Source organism: Ischnura elegans, chromosome 2 (assembly GCF_921293095.1).
Source record: "Ischnura elegans chromosome 2, ioIscEleg1.1, whole genome shotgun sequence".
Taxonomy (NCBI): Eukaryota; Metazoa; Arthropoda; class Insecta; order Odonata; family Coenagrionidae; genus Ischnura; species Ischnura elegans.
The window spans coordinates 2170055-2191024 of NC_060247.1; the positions used below are offsets into that span (position 1 = coordinate 2170055).

Sequence of the window (20970 nt, forward strand, 5' to 3'; positions counted from 1 at the left end):
GTAGGTGACTATAGCATTTCTAATATAATAAGAAAAGGTGTAAGTAGGTACTTGAAAAATCATGAGGAATGAGTGAAATAAAGGGACAGCAGAGGATCGCTAATCCCGAATTCTCAACTACCGAATATCTAGTAAAACGGAGGTTTTCTGGAATTTTGCCAACTTAACGTTTTCTGTTGCCTCGGCGAAACAAGGGATTTATGAGCCTTTAAAAAGCCTCCTATGCGCACATTTTGGATTTCAAGGTCATTCAAAAAAGTAGAATCTTATTTAATTATGCGTCAAGTCGATGGTGATTCAAATCGATAGTAACACCAGATTCATTGTCATATATCCGCGGCCTTATGCAGGTCCAATGGAGCCGGGAGAAGTTGCTTACGCGGCGCGCTGATCACCTTGACTCCGACTCGCCTTGTTTCTCGGCAAGTTTTAATAAAATTTGGTTGGACCTTGAATGACGATTAGCTAAACTCTGTTAAGTGAAAAGGTTTGATCTTCAACAGAACTGGATTTCATCCGAAAAATTGTCAGTGCCTCTGGAGTTTGGCAATTTCGTCAGGGTTATGATGTCGAAGTCAACCACCAAGGGATACCTGCCGGATTTTCGTATTTTTCCGCGCTCATCTATTCTACCGTGAGTATGCGGTGATTTTTTTCCAGCATGAGCGATTTATTTAGAGTCATGAACCGTGATAGTTCGTCAAAACTCCGATTGTCATTATCTTTTGACATTAATTAGCACAAGATAGATATTTTTGAATCGACATCGATATCAACCAGGCGCATGTCGATAAATTGGCTCCGGGATATCTAAATTACGATGTAAAATAATGTTGTTCCGTTGGGAAAGAATGCTCTCACTCACGGTCATGACAGGGGAAACACTTCCTCTGTTATTTCGCTGTTCCTCCGTGGAAAGTGACCTTGGAATGGATTATAGAAAGAATCTTCTAGTGAACTGCGCAATTGATATTGGGCCTCCTCTTTTGAAAAGAGAAAGTAGCCGACTGAAAAAATATTGGGCTAATAATCGACTGCCCGTAGGTGGTAGAGTTGAAAGGGGCATAAGCCATCAATTGAAAACATAACGAGAAAACCATTATTGTAGCGGCCCTCGGAGGATAACTCGTGTCATCAGTCGTCACGTATCATCGAAGTCAAGTTCAAGAAGTGAAGGATAAGGTAGTTCGAGGTTATTAAGGGATGACTTTGCTCCATTAGATCGGATCTGTTACAAATAGTGCCTGGTGTTTGGATCAGAATGGGAGCGAAACATTACGAGAAGACAAATCACCCAGCTTGCGAGTTGAAGGTCGCAGCGCTGCGCTCGCGGAAGAAAGCAGTTGAAGAAGCGTTCCCCAGTAGATTCTATCGACTCTTGGTAAAATTTCATGAGACTGTTCTTGTTGATGAGCATAAATTCGAAGATTTGGATGAACCGTCATAAAAAAACGTTAAATCGGCCAAAAAAATCTTGAGCGGGACAAATTTTTACGACCATAAATGCGGAAACACTAAATACGGATAATTTTTACATTGTCCTAATAGGGAATGAATCAGGACCCAAAAAAATAAACGCTAAATGCGGAAAAACGTTAAATGCGAAGACGTTAAATCCGGATCCGACTGTACCTTTTTTTTAACAGAGCGCAACCCTGGTTTTAATGAATTATCATGATCTTCAGGTGCTAATTATATGAAGATGATGATAATTCATTAAAACCCGGGTCGCGCTCTGATAAAAAAGTGGTATAAGTAATTGTGTGTATATCCAGGAAAAACTTAAAATGGAATACCACAAAGTAAACCAAGAGGTGAATTTTGTTCATGCAACCTGTGCCACATGTGTATGCAACCCGCTATACAAAAATTTTTATCACCCTTAATTCGCATCTAACGTACTTACATTTCCACTTATTTCGCAAATAGATAGATATATTTAAAAATTTGGAGCATTAGAAAATGACAAAATTTTATTTATTTTTAATGAAATAATATTTTTGTCGTAAAATAATTACAAACTCATAATTTGCTCTTGGCTTTGGGATAAATTTCAAGAATCATACTGAAAAACACTAGAATGAAGGGTGCTATTTAAGTCAGTGATAAATTTAAGACTTAAGAAAATATCCTAAGGCATGGGTGCAAGTATAAAACCGTTTTTTTTACGGGCAATCTGGATCGTAAGTGCTAATATATTTCCTCACTCTATTTTTGGCACATATTTAGCACTTATTTCTTCCTTTTCTTAAGTGTGTGGTTGGTGCATATGTTTAGGGCAACTCATTGAAGGCATTGCCTCAGGTTGGACATTTAGCAATGATTTTATTAGTTCACCACAGTATTCTAACAAATTTACACGTTTCCCACTAAATCTTTGGTATAGAATGAATCATTATTATCTGAATAGAGTATATCCTCAACTTTAGGTACCAACTGAAAGTTTTGGTTTCACAAAGACAATAAGACAACAATTGATCAGTCTTGTCTTTGCCTCCAACATGTTTATTGTAAGCATCCACCATACTGGGCTTAGTTGAAACCCTTCCCCGCCTGCCCACAAAATCGTGTTCATATTCGGACGAAATAATCTTCACATCTCTTTTATCCCCCCTTTTCAAAACGCACCCCTCCCTTATACTGTAGCGAGTCACACATTCATCCTTCTCTAATTAAAAAAAAAAAATATATCCAGGTTATTTTTCCTCTTCATTTGAAAAATGACTGTACAGTATGTTTTCTCTTTAAGCAGACGATGGAAAAGATTCACGCTGTCGTAAAAGTTATCCATGTACACAGTGTGCCCCTTATTTTTAAAATTTTCCAACAATTTATGAGTCACTTTTTCTGCATTCTCTGCATCCCCCACTTCTTTACCCTCGGTGCCACAATATATCAAGCAATCCAAAACCAAACCGCATGGTTCAGTGATCATGTACAATTTTATTTCATATTTGTGATGTTTGTTAGGAATGAATTGTTTTAAGAGTAACCGTGGATAACGTCAACTCCATAGAACCATGGATTCGTCTAGACTCACAGCCCTTTCCGCGTAGTACACTTCACTCATACTTGCATGGAATGTATCATGGAAGGGACATATTTTGTAAAATGGATCACTGGGTATGTGTTCGCCTTCAACCACATTTCTACCTAAGTGCATAGCGCGCAATATTTGCAAAAGCTATCTCGAGACATGTATTTGAAAAAAATAGGGAGATTATATATTTCAGATTTTTTCCAATAATATTAAAATCTACTAAGAGAAATGGATGAAAGCTTCTCGGGTTTCCAACCGGATAAGGGTCTGCATTGTGTAGGCCGACGTTTCATTGGGAGACTTTCCCAACATCCTCAGGGCTGATGATGCCGATGTCGTTGTGTTTTGATATATATACCCTCCTCCTTCACCTAGGTGGTCTCTGATTGGTCCCTGATTTTTCCTCCTTTCTCGTCCTATTTATTGACAGGTTCCAAGCGCTACTTAGCTGCAGTCCTCGATCTCTATTGATGTTGTTTGGGTGAAGACGGATCTCTACGGCTTCTTTAGTTATAAGGTCCCAATAGCCTCTTGTTCTTCCGAGTTGGGTAGTTTCTTCCCAGTGGATGTTGTGATTTCCCTGGACACAGTGTTCAGCAATGACCGATTTTTCAAATTGTCTGAGTTGGAGGTGGCGTCGATGCTCCTTCACCCTCGTCTCAATGGTCCTCTCCGTCTCTCCAATATACACTTTACCATATTCGCATGGAATGCGGTAAATGCCGGCTGTTTTGAGACCAATAGGGTCCTTGGCTCGGACAAACTGATCCCGGAGTTTGCCAGGAGGAAGGTGAATGCTACGAATATGGTGTTTAGAAAGAATCCTTGCTATCTTTCCCGAGACGGTGGAGACGTATGGCAGGATGGCTTTTGATGCTGGAGGCCGTTCTTCATCTGGTTTGTCTCCTTTGTCTTGTCTGAAGGCCATTTTAAGGGCCCTATGGACTTGGAAAAGGCTGTATCTGTTGTCTATGATGGTCTTCTTCAGATGTTTCAATTCTCCTTGTAAATTATCCTCTTCGGAGATCTTTCCTGCCATAGCCATCCTGCCATACGTCTCCACGGTAGTATTAATAGTATCGCTTGCCTCAAATCTTCTTCTTTGTTTATATGTTAATCGAAATCCATTTCTGAGCTTTCTTCTTTGTTTATATATTAATCGAAATCCATTGCTGTCCAGATAGCCGGCCTACCGAAGTAATTTATCTCGTCTCCTTAACAGAATGACATTATTTAATATAGATGAATAAGTAAGCGTGGAGCTAGTGGAAATGAGTTTCTTTTTAATCAATACAGTTTAAGACATAATTTATGCAGTCATAGATTATTGGGCGAATTGACTTCCATGTAGAGGGTCTAAACCGTCTACGCTGAAGCCTTCAAGGTCATCAGCATTCACAGGGGAGAAATGGAGTGGTGGCCGAGTTATGTATGAACAGCATCAACTCGTAAAAGGGTCTGCCAGAGAGTCTCAAACACAATGGCTTCATTCCCTCCCAGCTATCGTAGGCCTTTTGCATCTTAGGGATACAGTTCAGCAGTTGCTCAGCAGTAGAGGGTGATTTCGAAAGAGCCATATGGAGTGCAAACCAAGAGAACAATGGCAAAAAATATAAAAATCAAGAAGTTATCAAGAATAACCATAAACCCCGAAGAGAAATTGAAAGTGATCAATTGCTTTGAAAATGGAGACCGTCAAATCGATATTGCGAGTTCATAAGTTTAAATTCACTAAGTCTTATTTTGAATAAAGACGAAGTTAAAATATCAGTGACCTCAGCTGCACCAACTTCAACAAAGCGGTCAACACATATGGAAAGTTCATTGTGAATCTGTACAAAGATGTGGTAACCGCTCCAAGATAATTAATGAAAGCTGCGATTGGTTCCAGAATTTTAAACGGTAAGCAGTTAATTTCAGTGCGGCAATGTCTGGTGGATGTGCAAGTGTTGATAGCGCAGTCACCGCAACATTTTTTGATGAACTCCAAGCTGTGATTGAAAGTGGCTCCTTTCCCCCTGAACTAGTTTTTAGTGTCGACGAGACAATATTGTTTTGGAAAAGAATGCAATCTCGTTCATTCATTTTCAGGGAAGGAAAAACTGTGTCAGGTGTAAAGACATTTAAAGACTGTTTCACATAGCTGCTAATGCCTCGGAGGACTTCAAATAAAAATGATTTATCATTCAAGTAGCATTTGCCTTCCATTTCGACAAGAGACAAAAGGGCCTGGGTCACACAATAATTGTTTTTAGACTGGTTTAAAAAATCATCAACTGCCGGCAATGCATTAAGAACCCCTGAGAAAGCAGACATTAGCCCAGCCACACGACAGGAGGGAATTTCATAAGCGCGTACGAATTTTTTTTAACGTGAATAAAAGTCTTTGAATACGTACCTACTATCTTTAACCCTTAACTATGTACTGGCACAGTTTTTTATTTATTTAATTAATTTCTTAACAAATACTGATATTTTGTAAACATCACCATGCATTTTTGAAAGTTTAAATTGTTTTCAACAGTTGAAGATCATTAGATTTTGATATTTTCAATATTTAATGTTTTTTTAAAAACACCTTGCATTTTCTTCTGAAAACATAGAATCAAATTTAATTTTATCTTCATTCAGGCCCTGAGAACCTATAATTCAATTATTATAACAAAATACAAAATAAACTAATATACACCACTTCACTTCACATTGGTGATTACTTCAATGCAAAAAAAGAGGTATCTATAACGCTAAGAGGTATCTATGTATACGAATTAACTCCCAGAGGCCACACAACCAATAAATACTATTACATTACAGTTCTGAAAAGTTTTCATGATGCACTTGGAAGAGACTATCCATACTTTTTGTCAGGTGGTACTTGGCTTCTTCGCTATGATCACGTACCAACTCATTCATCAAAACTCGAGCAACAATATTTAGCAGAAAATACTTGAGCAAAGATATTTAGGCTTATCATTACGCCAGTCTTCGCAGAATCCCATGAATCATGAATATTTTTTTCTGTCTCTAACATTGAAAATACCGCTCAAAGGGGACTGGTTTGATGATAATGAGCCAGCAAGAACAAATGCACCAAAGGCCATTGCAAATACAAAGTTCCAGTGCTGTTTTGAAAAGGGGAAACTTCTATAAGAACAAACTTATAGTTCACATGGTGATTACTTTGAACTGAGCCACATCTACCAAAACGAAGAATAGAATACATAATTCAGAGAAATGAAGGAAAGTCAGTTACTTGTGGAACTGACCACGTATTTCCAGGAAAAAATTGATTTAGTTAGAGGCATCACCCAGATTTATAGCTAGGACCCTCTGATCAGCAACCAATCAAGTGCCACACAAATGCCAAATATAGGTAATATTCAACCCAAGGAACACACATGGATTGAGGGTAAAATCTACACCACTGCCTGTTACTCAGACTTCACAGCCACTATATAAGAACAGAGGCTCACATGAGTTCATCCTTAAATTCTTTGCTGCAAGTGTTGTATTGCTCGGATTTCACGATTTGCTCAGCCAAATGAAGAATACTGGCCCCGTCCAAGGGGTCCTCATCCAGGAAAGGGGATTTTGCCTTCACATGCTCCAAAACTCGAACAAAATCCACTGGCTTATCTTTGCCTGCAAATAAAATTCAATTACGTTAAAATAAACAACCAAGAACGGAATCAGAAGATTTCCCAACCTTACACCAACACAATTATTAGCTGACAAAAGCATAGAATGTTTGCACGTACACAGCTGACTCAACCAACTACACAAAGAGGGGAATGAATACTTGCTCTGGGATTCTTCCGTTGAAAATGAGGGAATGCTGAGCAAGGGGAATTCTTGGTTTATCAGTATTACTTCTGGGAAGGCTGATAGGGGAGTGATTAAATCTTGCTCCCTTATTGAATTTAAGTAACAATCACCTCTTGATGATATGCCCTTCTCTTTGCAAAATCGGTCAACGAAACCAAAATTGGAAAATGAAACTCACAATGTACGTAGACATCAGCATAAGCAAGAAAACTCAAGATGAGAGAAATAAAAGCAATTAGAAATTCAACTCTGCTGAAACTTACATTCACCATACTCTTATTGAATCGGAATATTTGTTATCCAGTTCATCTTAACTATTTCTGCAGTGAATGCAAATTAAAAGCAAAGAAATGGAAGCAAAAAAATTCTATTCCCACAAGTAAAATGAATTGATTCATAAGTAAATCCTTAACATACACAGGTTGGCTAATGTATCATTTTTATGAAAAGTATGGACCTATTAATAAGATGAGCATTAGGCCGGCCCTTATTTTTTAGAATTGAGAAAAGTTATGTTTTCCTAGTCTCAATTAAAATGATCCAAATGAGCTTTATAGTCAGGTGTTAAAATTTGGTTACTTTAAAATAACGGCAACCCGTGCTCCTAGGGCCCTAAGTACTGAGGACCCTCAATTGAGTTTCTTGGGGCAGAAAAAGTACTTTCTTTATGTAAAACGTGAAAGAAAAGCTCTTAACGGCCGAATTTCTGTTTGTTTTGACCTATCTCTAAGCGTTTACGAGATATCGTCCGTCATAATGCAATCCACTCACCAGGGCGCTACCCCGCACCGCAGCGCCGCTGAGTAGGGTGTCCCAAAAAAACCGAAAGTTTGAAAGTTGAGGGGGCATTTCCATTTTCCTATGCGAATGCATGAAAAAAACATCCCATAAAAATTTTCAGCTCAATCGGACAATATTTCACCCTGCCGAAACGCATTCAAAGTTTGAATTTTTGTTTTCCAAATTTCATGCAATGTTGCCTAGCTCTAAGGGTCTTACCTACCCTGGGCCTACCCTGCAGGAGTTTCGAGTGTTAAAAAAACAACCAATTTTAAGTTCAAACCATCTCCTCTAGCTCTATAGTCGTTGACAGCAACACTTGAGTCAAAATGAGCTTCATAGCCACAACTCGGTGTGTTTACAAGTCCCGCTTGCCGTTGCGGCCGCCAGGCACCAGTCATGAGGGCATATTGCCCCGCCGTGTCGCATTGAGATTCGAGTTATGCGCTTTCGGAACATCGCTCTGTTTATGTTAAATGTATCCTGGCTTAGTCTATCAGATACTCGTGGAGTTTATTGTTGTGCACTAACTGATAACGTGAGGTATTGTTGTGTGTTTCAAGGTCGAGGCTGTTTCGGCGGTGGCCAGAATGAGCGTGAAGTCGAAGGGTACGCCTGTTATGCGAAGTGCGGCAAGTGTTTGGTTGGTGGGTAATGAGTCCAAACATTTTCCTGGCAATGGTAAACTCCCAACGCTGCGTGAAGTTCTCAAAGTTTTCTTTTACAACCTGCACTGTTCTCCAGGATCGTTGTCAGCAGCAGATGCAGCAAGGATTGCAATCAAAGAGTTACTTATTGTGTGGGGAAAGTCTAATATTCCTATGCAGGAGGTTCGAGCAGCCATTAAGAAGCTCCTGACAGCTTACGAGAACTACCGTGCCCTTGGGAAAGATAAAAATAAAACTAGTGAGAAGTCAGTGTCCGCAAGAGAGGAATTCAGCTAAGTGCTCAACCGTCTGTGGTTGACATCGGCTGCAAAGACGCCCTTTCAAACATTACTGTGGAGGAGGACAAGTTGTTTTACATATCTATGAAAACTGATTGAAAAGGATATATGGTGGGTATTGATATAAAGTGGTGTAAGCGTTTAGAAAACCGTAAGAGACTTCAAGAAGAGGATTTTTTAAGGAAAAAACGGCATGAGAAAAAAAAAGAAATATTGTATGAGAAAGTGGACCTCGTTCGACAGATGTCTGCGGAGAGTACGACAAGCTCGTCGGATTCGGAAGAAAGTAATTTTTTTCGGGTGCGGGAAGGGTGACCAATATGGCGGAAGAAAGGGAGAAATAACATTTTGTTACTTTTACAGAATTTGAAATGCGGACAAGGTCCGGAAAGCACCGTAGAGTAAGTATAATGTCCGACATCCTTGTGACTGCTTCCCTAGATCGGACTCAAGACGTCCTCTGCCGCTGGGTCTATGATAGTCCAGGCTGTCGCCAATGCGACAGCATCTGCATTGGGTTTTAAAGGGGATGAAATCCATTTAGTATCTTCCAAATCTCATCTACATAGAATGAGAGTGAATAAAAGGTCCGAGACACTAAGGCTTATCAAGCAAGACTTTCACCCTCAAGTTCCTTTAGCAGTGCACTGGGATGGGAAATTACTTCCGAGCAATGAAGACGACAAGAGGCTGTTTGAAGGATATTTCAAATGTAGATGACGTTATCAAATTTTGTATTCTTCAGCTGCAGGTTCGTAAATGGTAAATGTCAGGATGTTCAGGGTGATTTAAACTCCATCCTCAGGATTAGTATTTAAAATTATGCCCCATATTATTTTAGAACCACCATCCTCGAGACGACTACAAAGAACTTTTGGAGTTGTGTATAGTGTGGTTTGGTGGTGTGGTTCCCAAGAAAGAGAAGTATGTGGTTCGCCCCCCCAGGCCCAACTGACAAATCACGGTGGATGAATAAGGAGCTCTACGCTTTTAAAACGTGGATTTTTGGCAAGCAATTGCGTTTGTCGACACATGACAGTGACAATTTATTCAAATTGTGTTGCTTCATTGCAATTGCATTTATGAAACATTGGTACACCTGTCCTGTGGCAGTGAGCGCTCCGAGAATGGATCTTGAGCTACTTAAAGTCCTTGGTCGGAAGAAAGACCCTCACTACGCAGCAGCTTTGGCCAAGTTTTGTAACCATCTATGGTTAAAACTTTTGAAAACTTGAATTGTATGGCCCTCTTCAATAATGGTTTCTGACGACGAGAAAAGAGACATTGCGGAAGCAATCAGAGACAATGAGGGGTCTGATGATGACGCACCTCGGGCTACTCTTCCGCCTAATCGACCTATTAGTGAGCTGACTCTCGGTGACTTCGCTTCGAAAAATTCTGTGAAGTTTTTCAAAATTATTGGTATTTCACCGACATTTTTTTTTTTGCGAGATCCGTGCACATGGAAAAGTGACGTAGACTATCAGAAGGGCCTATCTATAGTTCAACACCTTAAGGTTGTTAATGATACTGCAGAGAGATTCAATTAATAAAATATTTTCTATTCAAGAAAAAATTGACAAATGATGAGGCTCAGAGGCAACATCTGTTACTAGTTAAGCGGCATAGGAAAATGTATGAAAAAAGTGGCAAAAAACTCTAGTTTTTCATATTGCTTGTTATTCACAGCGCATTTGTATCCACATTGTGGCAGTATAATAATAAGAGAGCGTTTTCTTTCAGAGGTTTCTAATTTTAAATCCCCCAAGACCCTTAGAGCTAGGCAACATTGCATGAAATTTGGAAAACTCAAAAATTCAAACTTTGAATGCGTTTCGGCAGGGTCAAATATTGTCCGATTGAGCTGAAAATTTTTATGGGATGTTTTTTCATGCATTTGCATAGGAAAATGGAAATGCCCCCTCAACTTTCAAACTTCGGTTTTTTTGGGGACACCCTAGCCGCTGAGGTACCACTTACTAGAGACTTCCTCTCCACCCCCTCTCTCGACAAAGACTTTGCTCCTGCTGGCAAGATTTACATGCTCGTGGCACAGAATTGTACAGGTTGTTCCTCATGTGCCATGATTAAAGCCTACAGTGTCAATTTTAACCTTTCAACGCTGTCCCATGTACTGGGTCCCTTAAACCATAATTTGTTGCCACCATACAGTCGCGCACCGTTCCAGCATGCTTAGTTTCAAAGTGCTTTTTATATAAAAAGTATTATAAACATGTGACACATTTGTGTATGTGAATTATAAAGGAATGAAGGAAATGAGCAGGGCTTCCAGGGCTCCAACAGTGGGTAGAAATATTCATGGAAGAAGAAACTATGCAGTCAAGTCATGGATGTAAATGGTTAGTTCCTGTGCATTGTGTGCAAAGGATTAAGAAGTGCTTGGCTTTTAGGATTGAAGGATGATAGTGGTGATATAACCTGTTTATCGCGGATACACGTGATATTCATTTTAAGAATAGGCCAACAAGGAAAGGAATGAAATCAAGACAAAATTCATGCATTGAAATGGTTGGAAAAGAAAGTGAAGAATTCATGGATCAAAGTTACCTACAGTGAGAGAAGTACTGTGTGTTTTTTCTATCACCTAAGGGGTTCGAAATGTATTACACTTAATACAAGGAAAACCGTAGGAAATGTATTTCATCCATAGAACAAAACGAGAATTCCTGTTATTACAGAAATTATGGTGATTGAAAAGTTAGAAAAATTACTCAAAGATGGAGGAACATGCGATGACATAAAGAGAGAGCAAGAAATACTGTGGAGATAAAGAGTATCTTTCGTAACAAAACTTGATTTTTTGTATGACATTGCAACGAGCGGTGCCATTGATTTTTTGACACTTGAGGAGGAAAGTGCAGTTAATCTCTCGGAAAAATGTGCTTGGGTTGAGTAAAATTCTTACGCGATCAAAGAGGAGCGCGGAAAGCAGTTTTGGTGGAAAAGATTTAAATAAGTTCAAGAAGAAAGAAAAAGATGTGGTTTTCCACTCGTAGTGCTGCATCTGCTCCCTACAGGGACCTGCAGTTCCTAGAAAGACTTGTTAATTATGGAAGCGTTAAACTGGACATAGCGAAGCAATACAAAAGAGGTTTTCAAACCACTTGTAATGCCTGAATGAGGAGTTAGTAGGCCTGTCATTCTTTGATGGATCCTTTTCTAGGCATAAAAAGGAAAACGTGATACGCCGTATGAAGACATGTGAGGGAAAATATGATCCACCGAAGAAGGCATTCTACATAAAGACCTGATTAAGGTATCTTTATCAAATTTTGCCACTACGAATTTGAGACAGCTATTTAATACATTGGAAATATGCACTGCATTCTTTGATGTGCTCACACGAGAATGGGATGGACATCCTGACTACAAGAATGGTTTGCAAATTATTCAGGGTCTTCAAGTGGTAAATGATTTTGCAGAGATAGGGGTGAAACTAATTCAAGATTTTAAGTCAGTCACGAAGAAGGAAGAGAGCTTTCAAAACTTATCACTAAGTGTAAATTTTCATCATAGCACAACACCTAATGTGCACAAAAAAAACTAATTGCCAAAGATGTGATTTAAGTGAACACTGGTTAAACCAAGAAGAAATATGCTCAATAAAACTCCCAGGGTATCGCACTGTCGATGTTTTCTGCCGTATAACCTATAAAAACGGGGGTGTAATTATAATACTGGAAGAATCACTTTGCCACTCACCATTTAAATGTACGAATTTTCCAAGATCGACTGATAAAATTTTTGAGTACTGCATTGCTGAAATTATGAAAGACGAGTGTAAATTCATTGTAGTATCACTGTATCGATCTCCATCCACTGATTTCCGGGTGTTTCTGGATAAATTTCAACGATTAATTGAAGAAATTCATAAATCTAACAGGTACTCTATAATTATAATAACCTGTGATTTCAACTGCAATTTACTCCACAATACAAAAGACAAAACTGATTTCTTAGATATTCTTGCCGCTTTTGATATCAAAATAACAAACTTCGCTCCCACTAGAGTTGCTCACTCCACTCAAACAGTGATAGACAACATCCTAACCAACATTGACCTCAAAGATGTGAGCACCCAGGTAACTGATGAGCATATCTCCGATCATCTTCCCTTAATCGCTACCTTTAGCTACAATGCAAATCCTGAAGCTAAGTGCCAAATCAAAAGAAACTTTTCTGACCAGAACATTTCACACTTCCTACTATCTCTCAATTCCCAGGACTGGTCAGACGTCTTTAATGCTAAACCTTTTGAGGAGAGTTTCCATAGTTTTTACTTAGTTTATCTGCACCATTTCAATGTATCATTTCCTACAGAAACGAGAAAAATACATTCTTTCAGAAAAAAAAGTCCTGGATCACAAATGATATAAAATTCTACTCATCACTTCTTAAAAAACTGGCATATGAAACGAAATTGTCGGGTAGTTTCAAAAGCAAAGACCATTACAAACTCATGAAAAAACAGTATAGACTTCTTCTCTCGAAAGCTAAAAGAACATTTAATGATGAAACTTTATCTAAAGCTGCTAATAAAACTAAAGCTGCTCGGAAAATTATAAATAGTCCCAAAAATAAAGATAAAAACTATGTCTTACCCAGCTTTCAATCCACTTCTACTGAAAAGTCAAAATGTATGTATGATCCAGCTGATGCTTTTAATAAGCGTTTTAATTTGTTACCTGACACCTCAGCTGTAAGTCCTGGCACTACTTCTGCAGCGTTTAAGGCACCTTCTATCTTTATGATGCCCTCCAATGAAATGGAGCTAAAGTCAGTAATAGCACATTCATGCCAATACAGTTATAGTTATGGTATTGATGAGATCCCTGGTAATGTAATATACCTCAGCTATGATATGATTAAGTCTCCACTTCTTCATCTAGTTAATGAATCTCTGAGACTTGGAATTTTTCCAAACTCGCTCAAAGTGTCTAAGATTGTGCCCTCTTATAAGAATAAAGGTAATACTGATGATTTGAATAACTATAGGCCAATTGCACTGCAAAACGCATTTTCCAAAATTTTTGAAAAAATAGTCTACTCAAGATTTGTATCATTTTTAGATAAACATAACCTACTTTCTAGCAATCAACATGGGTTTACAAAAGGAAAATCCACAGTTACTTTTATTACTCATGCAATTGATAAAATACTGGTATCCATTGATAAGAGAAATGAAACTATGGCTTCTATGATTTTACTAAAGCATTTGATCTTGTAAATCATGACCAGCTATTGATTAAACTTTATAGATTGGGCATTAGGGGTATTCCGCATCAATGGATAAAATCATATCTACACAATAGATCTCAGGTGGTGACCATAAAATTTGATGGAGTCAAATAATCTTCAACTGCTCGCCATTCAACAGTGGGTGTTCCACAAGGATCAACTCTAGGTCCACTGTTATTTTTATTATATGTAAATGACCTTTCATCATCCTTATCTTGTAATCACAATAATACACCAGTTTTATATGCTGATGACACGACAATGATAATGTCATCCAATTCTGAACAATCATTGATTGACCAAGCTCAGTTAGTTTCAAATGAGATCAGTAAATGGTCAAAGGATAACTATTTAATTATTAACCCTAACAAAAGCAATTTAATGCACTTTATGACTAGTGGCCCACCATCTGAAAACATCAGTGTCAGTCTGAACAGTAAACCTATTGATCAAGTGGATAACTGTTAATTCTTAGGAATACATCTGGATTACAAAATGTCCTGGGCAGACCACATTGTATACATCAGCAGCAAACTTAGTTCTACATGTTACTTGCTGAGACAGCTCAGTTCCACAGTGGAAAGAAAAAGTTTGCTAAACCTATATTACAGCCCAGTGAGAAATGGGTGGTGGAATCCACGTGGAGATGTAACGTGGATACCACGTGTTTTTGGTCGTGGAATCAACGTGGAACCCACGTGGAAATTTGGTGGAAAAATTAAAACAGCAGTAGGTGCTGTCCTAAAACCATTAAAACCTCAACCACTCTATATCTAAACCTTCTATATATGTGTCTACGATTTTTCATGTGCTCTCATGGCTGCCTTTCCAAGAATTATATAAAAATAGAATGTGCGATACATTTTCACATAACTAGCGTGGTTTCAGGTTGATAAATGACGCAATGTCACCAGAGAGTTAAGTTCCACAAATTAGAAATTCTGTTTAACATTTTATGCTAATCACCACAAATCCACTTGAAATCAACGTGGATTCCACGTGGGTCCAACCACTCAATATCCACCACCACCAAATATCCACCACTCAACGTGGATTCCACGTGGGTTCCACGTGGATTCCACCACCCATTTCTCACTGGGAGTGACTTTTATTCACATGTTACCTACAGTGTAATTTTCTGGGGATCAACTTATAAATCCATTAAAATATTATGTCTACAAAAACGGGCCATGAGAATAATTGCTCATAAAGGCTATAGGTCTCCCAGTCGACCAATATTTAAAGAATTGCTTGTACTACCTATTCCGTGTGTATATATATTGTTAACTGTTATGTATGTAAAGAATAACCTTAAAAATTTCACTTTGAATAACATTGTACATAGTCATTACACTAGGTCACAAAGTGATATTCATCACAATTTTGTATGCACCAGAGTTGCTAAAATGGGGCCCAAAGAAATGGGCATCAAACTTTTTAACAAATTACCGACAGATATTAAAAATGTGAATAATTCTAATTTGTTTAAAGCCACGTAGAACAAACTACTTCTGTCTAAAATGTATTATGCAGTTGATGAATACTTAGATGATGCATTTTAACTCTTTATGTAAATATGAATGTTAACAGGTAATTATTCCTGATTAATTATATCTGTATTTTTCTGTATTTACATGTATTATAGACGTGCCTTATATCTTGTCCATTACTGATGTACTAGATCGTTGGGCAAATAAAGATATTATTATTATAATTATTAGTGAAAGGCTAGAAATAATGTTTTGGTGAATGTGTACTGAAATTCCTCGACAGAGTGAAAATAAATTGATCACTTGGATTGGAAATACTGTCATGGCAATTACATTCTTTCAAACGTAAGCTCATTTCTTCAAAGGTTAGATCTTGCCAATAGGATCAAAGGCTTTGCCAAGGGAGGGGAGGGGTTGGAGGGGAAGTCTCTAGTAAGTGGTGCGGGCCGTACCTCAGCAGCGCCGCGGTGCAGGGTAGCGCCTTGGGGGGGTGGATTGCATTACGACGGATGATATCTCATAAACGCTTAGAGATAGGTCAAAACAAATGGAAATTCGGCCGTAAAGGGCTTCACTTTCACGTTTTACATAAAGAAAGTACTTTTTCTGTACCAAAAAATTCAATTGAGAGTCCTCAGTACTAAGGGCCCTTGGGGCACGGGTTGCCGTTATTTTAAAGTAACCAAATTTTAACACGTGACTATAAACCTCATTTGGATCATTTTGAGACTAGGAAAACATAACTTTTCTCAATTCTGAAAAATAAGAGCCAGCCTACTGAGCATGAATAACCATCAAAAGCCCATTCCCGGGAAGATCACACAAGCTATACAGCACACTCCCGATCATCCCAATGGGCTAATTAATGAATGGGAGAGACGGCATGAATAATCGGAAAACACGGATAACCCAAACTTTCACTTAAATGTCTTGCTACATTCACAATTTACCTAAAACAAACAATATAGGTATGTATTAATATTTATGCACTTATTCTGTTATTTAAGAGTGCTTCCCGGACTCACTGAGAGCTTTCTTTGCCAGTTCGCGATCTTTTTAGCGGCGATAACATGGTTTTACTCATATTATTTATGCTCCATGTAAGGCCTGGTTTAGAAAACCACACATCCGTGGCTTAGTGATCACGGATACAGAAAAGTGGTTAGTACAAATGCTTCAAAACCAATGTTCAATGTCGGAAACTACGCTGACAGACACCACACCATTAAGTTGCCTCTAACAATTAGTCGCCACGTAGTCGCATAGTTAATGCAACTCACGGATATGCGGGTATGCTATCGACTGCTTTCTGCCACCCAAGGAACAAAAGAAGATCGATCATTCGCATACGTTAATGCCACAATATTTTCACCAAAATGAAGTGCATATTTATCAAACGGCAGTTTACTACTTGAATTTAAGACTGAGCACTCCATGTTAACTTCATTTCTAACAGATCGTCATCAATTACAGAGATTAGGGACACTTGGTGAAGGCTTTCCAGTGATGGAAACTAAGGGAGTGTCAACACAGAGTGCCAACACCAGAAGGGCCTCATACAAATGATTTTTTTTTTACATGCTACTCATAGGGTCAACAGACAATGCTCTGGCTATCTTTCGCAATCGCTTTAACGCGGTTCCACTGGACCTTTATATGCTGACGACACTGTCATTTGTTGCAAAATTAGTGATCACTCTGACTACGAAATTCCATCATCAGATATAAACAATGTTCATCTGTGTGGGGACTCGAACTTAATATAAGCAAATGCACAGCAGTTACAGTTTGTACAAATATAACCATGTTATGCTGTGGATGGTATTAACATGAGGGCAACTGACGAAGTGAAGTACCTGGGAGTAACAATAACTTCCAACCTTTAGTGGGGAATGCATTGTGAGGAATATCTGTGGCATAGCCCTGAAGAAATTAGGATTCGTCAAGTGCATTGTGAGAAGATTTTCGGATGAGAAAGTGAAAGATAGGTGCTATTTCGCACTCATCCGACCGCACCTTGAATATGCAGCGAGTGCATGGGATGGCCAAAACCTGCTACAGGCGTACAGAAATTGTTACGCAGATGTTAAGTGAATTAGGCTGGGAGCTGCTGGAGACTCGGAGGCTGCGCGCTATGCTTAGATTGCTTGAACAATTGAGAATGGATATCTTTAAGAGCGACACAGAGAACATAATATTAGAGCCACACTATATTTCCAGGTCTGATAGAAGTGATAAATTAAAAGAGATATTTAGCTGAATGGATAGATATGGGAATTAATTTTTCCCCTGAACCATAAAGAACTTTAAAACATGCTAATCGTATTTTTGCATTCCCTTTTTATCTGTAAACAGCTGGAGTCCTAACAACCCCTGCCACATGCCTTTTGGGCAGCTTGCAGGATAGTATATAGTAAGGATGAGTAGGTTCTTAAATTTTTCCATTCTCGGTACCAGTCCGGTTCTACCCCATCGGTTCTTGGTTCGCGATACACGGTTCCAAGGATGAACTACTTCTCACACACTTCTCAGCCGCTTCCAAAGTACCGGCTTTAAGCGATTAGTTCTCGATACCGGTTCCACAGGCCAAGAATCGGCAGGACTGACCCATCTCTAGTATGTAGATGAGGACAAAGGAGGTATAGGGACCTTGGCAGCACTCAAGGCTGAAGGGAGAAAAATGTCTCCCAGGCATTGAAAGAGCGCTGAGCCAATTACAACAGCCGGTGAAGGAGGCAGGGCCATCCATGGCAGTAGGCACTACCCACTAGGGTGGTGCGAAAAAACTCAAGTTCCAAATTCCGTGTCGTAATAGTGCGGAAAAGTTGCGATACGTGAATACAAGAAAAACAAAAAAAGAATTATTAAAATCGGACGTCATCTTCCGATCCCGCAAAGCACCTGAAAAAATGACAAAAATGAAAAATAGTTTTTTTTTTTCGTTGTAAAAAAATTAAATTAAATTAATAACTTTTAACGCTGTAGCAAAAAATTGTTAAAAATAACATAGGTTATTATTTATATATGCATATTTATGGTTTTTAACTGTTATTACTGATCGCACAAGATCATTAAAAATGTATAAATTTTGCAATTTAGCCGGTTTTTCAGAGTTGTGTCATAATAACTTAAGGTAATATTTTAGTCTAAAATACGTTTAATTATGCAGCTCTTCCTTTGTTTATATATGATTTAATAATATTTAAACAACCCAGAACTCACCGCGGAGAGGTGGCTGCACTTTGAGTTCTACCCACACCCTCCATCCATCCAACCAATGAGGGTTACTGCTTCTACAATATTTAAATTTTTTGTCCTTCTTTTAAATTTTAACTTTTGAAAACTACTTTGTACTTCGATTTAGTGGTAAGGTCTGGCATAATGGACCTTGATTTGAATTAGCCCTAATAAATCCATCTCTGGATCGATAGCCACAAAGCTTAAGGGATACCTCCGTTACCAATTTTACACACGGCTCCATTTCTTGCAGGTGATATGGGAAGTTATAATATCCCAATCTTTTTTATCGCCAGATTCAATGAAGGAAGCTATTTCTTCATTAGTAATTATTCTCATAAGAAGAGGTGGAGTAGATAGTTAGACTACATTCCAGTCAATCAATTCTATATGGTCAGTTATTTCGAAGTTCATGGTAGGAGTAATGAAGTTTACGATAGGTTTGCCCTTTGGTTAAGTCTGTCTGGCTTTAAATACTCTTTTTAGCCCTAGCTCTATAATGTGCCTTCTGTAATCAAAAACCATCGCCATCAATACATTCTCTTCATGATCAAAGTTAGAGTTCCGTTCAATAACAGAGAAAACTACTTTTTTTTAATATCCAGGTATGTATCGAGAGGTTTCCTTTGCTCTGTTCACACGAGCCATCTAGCATGTGAAAATGGTCCAGTATCCCGGTTTGCTAAGTCATTTGGAAAGTCGCCACTCTTGATTGCTTAACTAATGTCTATAAGGTATCTTTGGTCCTTGCTCAAAATTTATCTATCAACTTGTAGAATTTCACATTCAATTGTTTAGAAATGCAGTTTGGAAGCTTTCCATAACCATTCATATTATTCCAATTGGCCCACTAAATGATTTTTGGCCACTTGTTTCAGCATATAAATACTGAAAAATGTGACATAAGTAATTCAATGAAATGAAGTAACCCAACTGCCCACTGCAGTGGGTATCATTGGTGTTTTATGAGCTTTCTAATAGTGCAACCTTTCCATCTAATGTTGATGTTCGCGCCATCACAGCAAACTAACTATAAGAACTCTAATGATACTCCTTGATCAGAGAGATAAGATAGTATGGAGACCACTATATCTTTAGCAGACCCGGAGCTTGGAGAAACAACTCAAATACACAAAAGCCGCTTCTTTTATTAGAGAATGGTGTTCCGCTATAACTGTCCGACAGTACTCCTTCGATTCAATAATTTCTATTACTATGGTATTGTCTACCCTTCCGTCAAAGTATAACCGTGTAGCACACCTAAATCAAGATGGATTTGCTGTAAATCGCTTATATTTCTCTTTTCCCTTTTAATTCTACATCGGTCAATGAACTTAGAAGTATATTCTTCAATTATAACACCAATGTCTACTAGTACACTTGATGCTATAGCAGCAGCTGTACGGTGAGAGACCCCATATTGATCACAATGAAAAGCTGTACTTTGGAATTTTACCCTCATTTGCCATGGCGATTTATATTTTTTTGGATGTACTAGGCATGTAATCTTCCTAGTCAACAAATTTCTCCTTGATTGTTGAAATTTGCGTTGCGTCATTTAAAACCTCAACATCTTCACTTTCGGTTTCAATAGGGTTAACATGCTGCCTTTTTAAAGTGCAATTTTGCCTTTCAATTCTAGTGGTCAGTTTTATTGTCATTTTTGATCTAAAGAGCTAATTAAAACTTCTCAAAAATTATCCATAAGTAATTATTACAAAACTCTGAAAAATAGGCGAAATTGAAAAATGTATACATTTTTAATGATCTTGTATGATCGGTAATAACAGTTAAAAGCCATAAATATGCATATATAAATAATAATCTATGCTATTTGTAATCATTTTTTGCTACAGCGTTAAAAGGTTTTAATTTAATTTAATTTTTTTACAACAAAAAAAAACAATTTTTTTCATTTTTGCTATTTTTTCAGGTGCTTTGCGGGATCGGAAGATGACGTCCGATTTTAATAATTCTTTTTTTGTTTTTCTTGTACTAACGTATCGCAACTTTTCCGCACTATTACGACACGAAATTTGGAACTTGAGTTTTTTCGCACCACCCTACTACCCACCCACCCTAGGGGATGTATGGGGCAGAGCCCAATAGCGAGTAATGCAGCCAGTTTCGCTAATGGAGGCTTTTCACACCATAGTTTCACAGTTATTTCTAAAACCTTCTGATTACTCACCCTCCATATATGCGGGATCAAGTCCATCCCCACCATAGACAAATTGCACAACTTCTCCGAGAGAATTGCGAACAGTATCATCATACTGAACACAGAGGTCTTCTAGGGCCTTCAAAGAAATTGATGGAATTAAACATTGATAACACATTTTACAGTAAGGAAGCAGCTCATGGCTTGTGAATTCTCAAAAAAAAAAAACTTT

The 20970-nt window shown here is 38.3% G+C and overlaps 1 protein-coding gene across 1 annotated transcript in view; it reads right to left on the reverse strand.

The window, feature by feature from the left end:
* The window catches only part of LOC124153326 (DNA-directed RNA polymerase III subunit RPC1), a 164684-nt gene that overhangs the window by 35508 nt on the left and 108206 nt on the right, over positions 1-20970 (reverse strand). The window contains exons 17-18 of the mRNA XM_046526426.1: positions 20769-20877; positions 6514-6682 (exon numbers count right to left, since the gene is read on the reverse strand). Of these exons, the coding sequence (XP_046382382.1) occupies positions 6514-6682; positions 20769-20877 (278 nt within the window). The remainder of the gene's footprint in view (positions 1-6513; positions 6683-20768; positions 20878-20970) is intronic.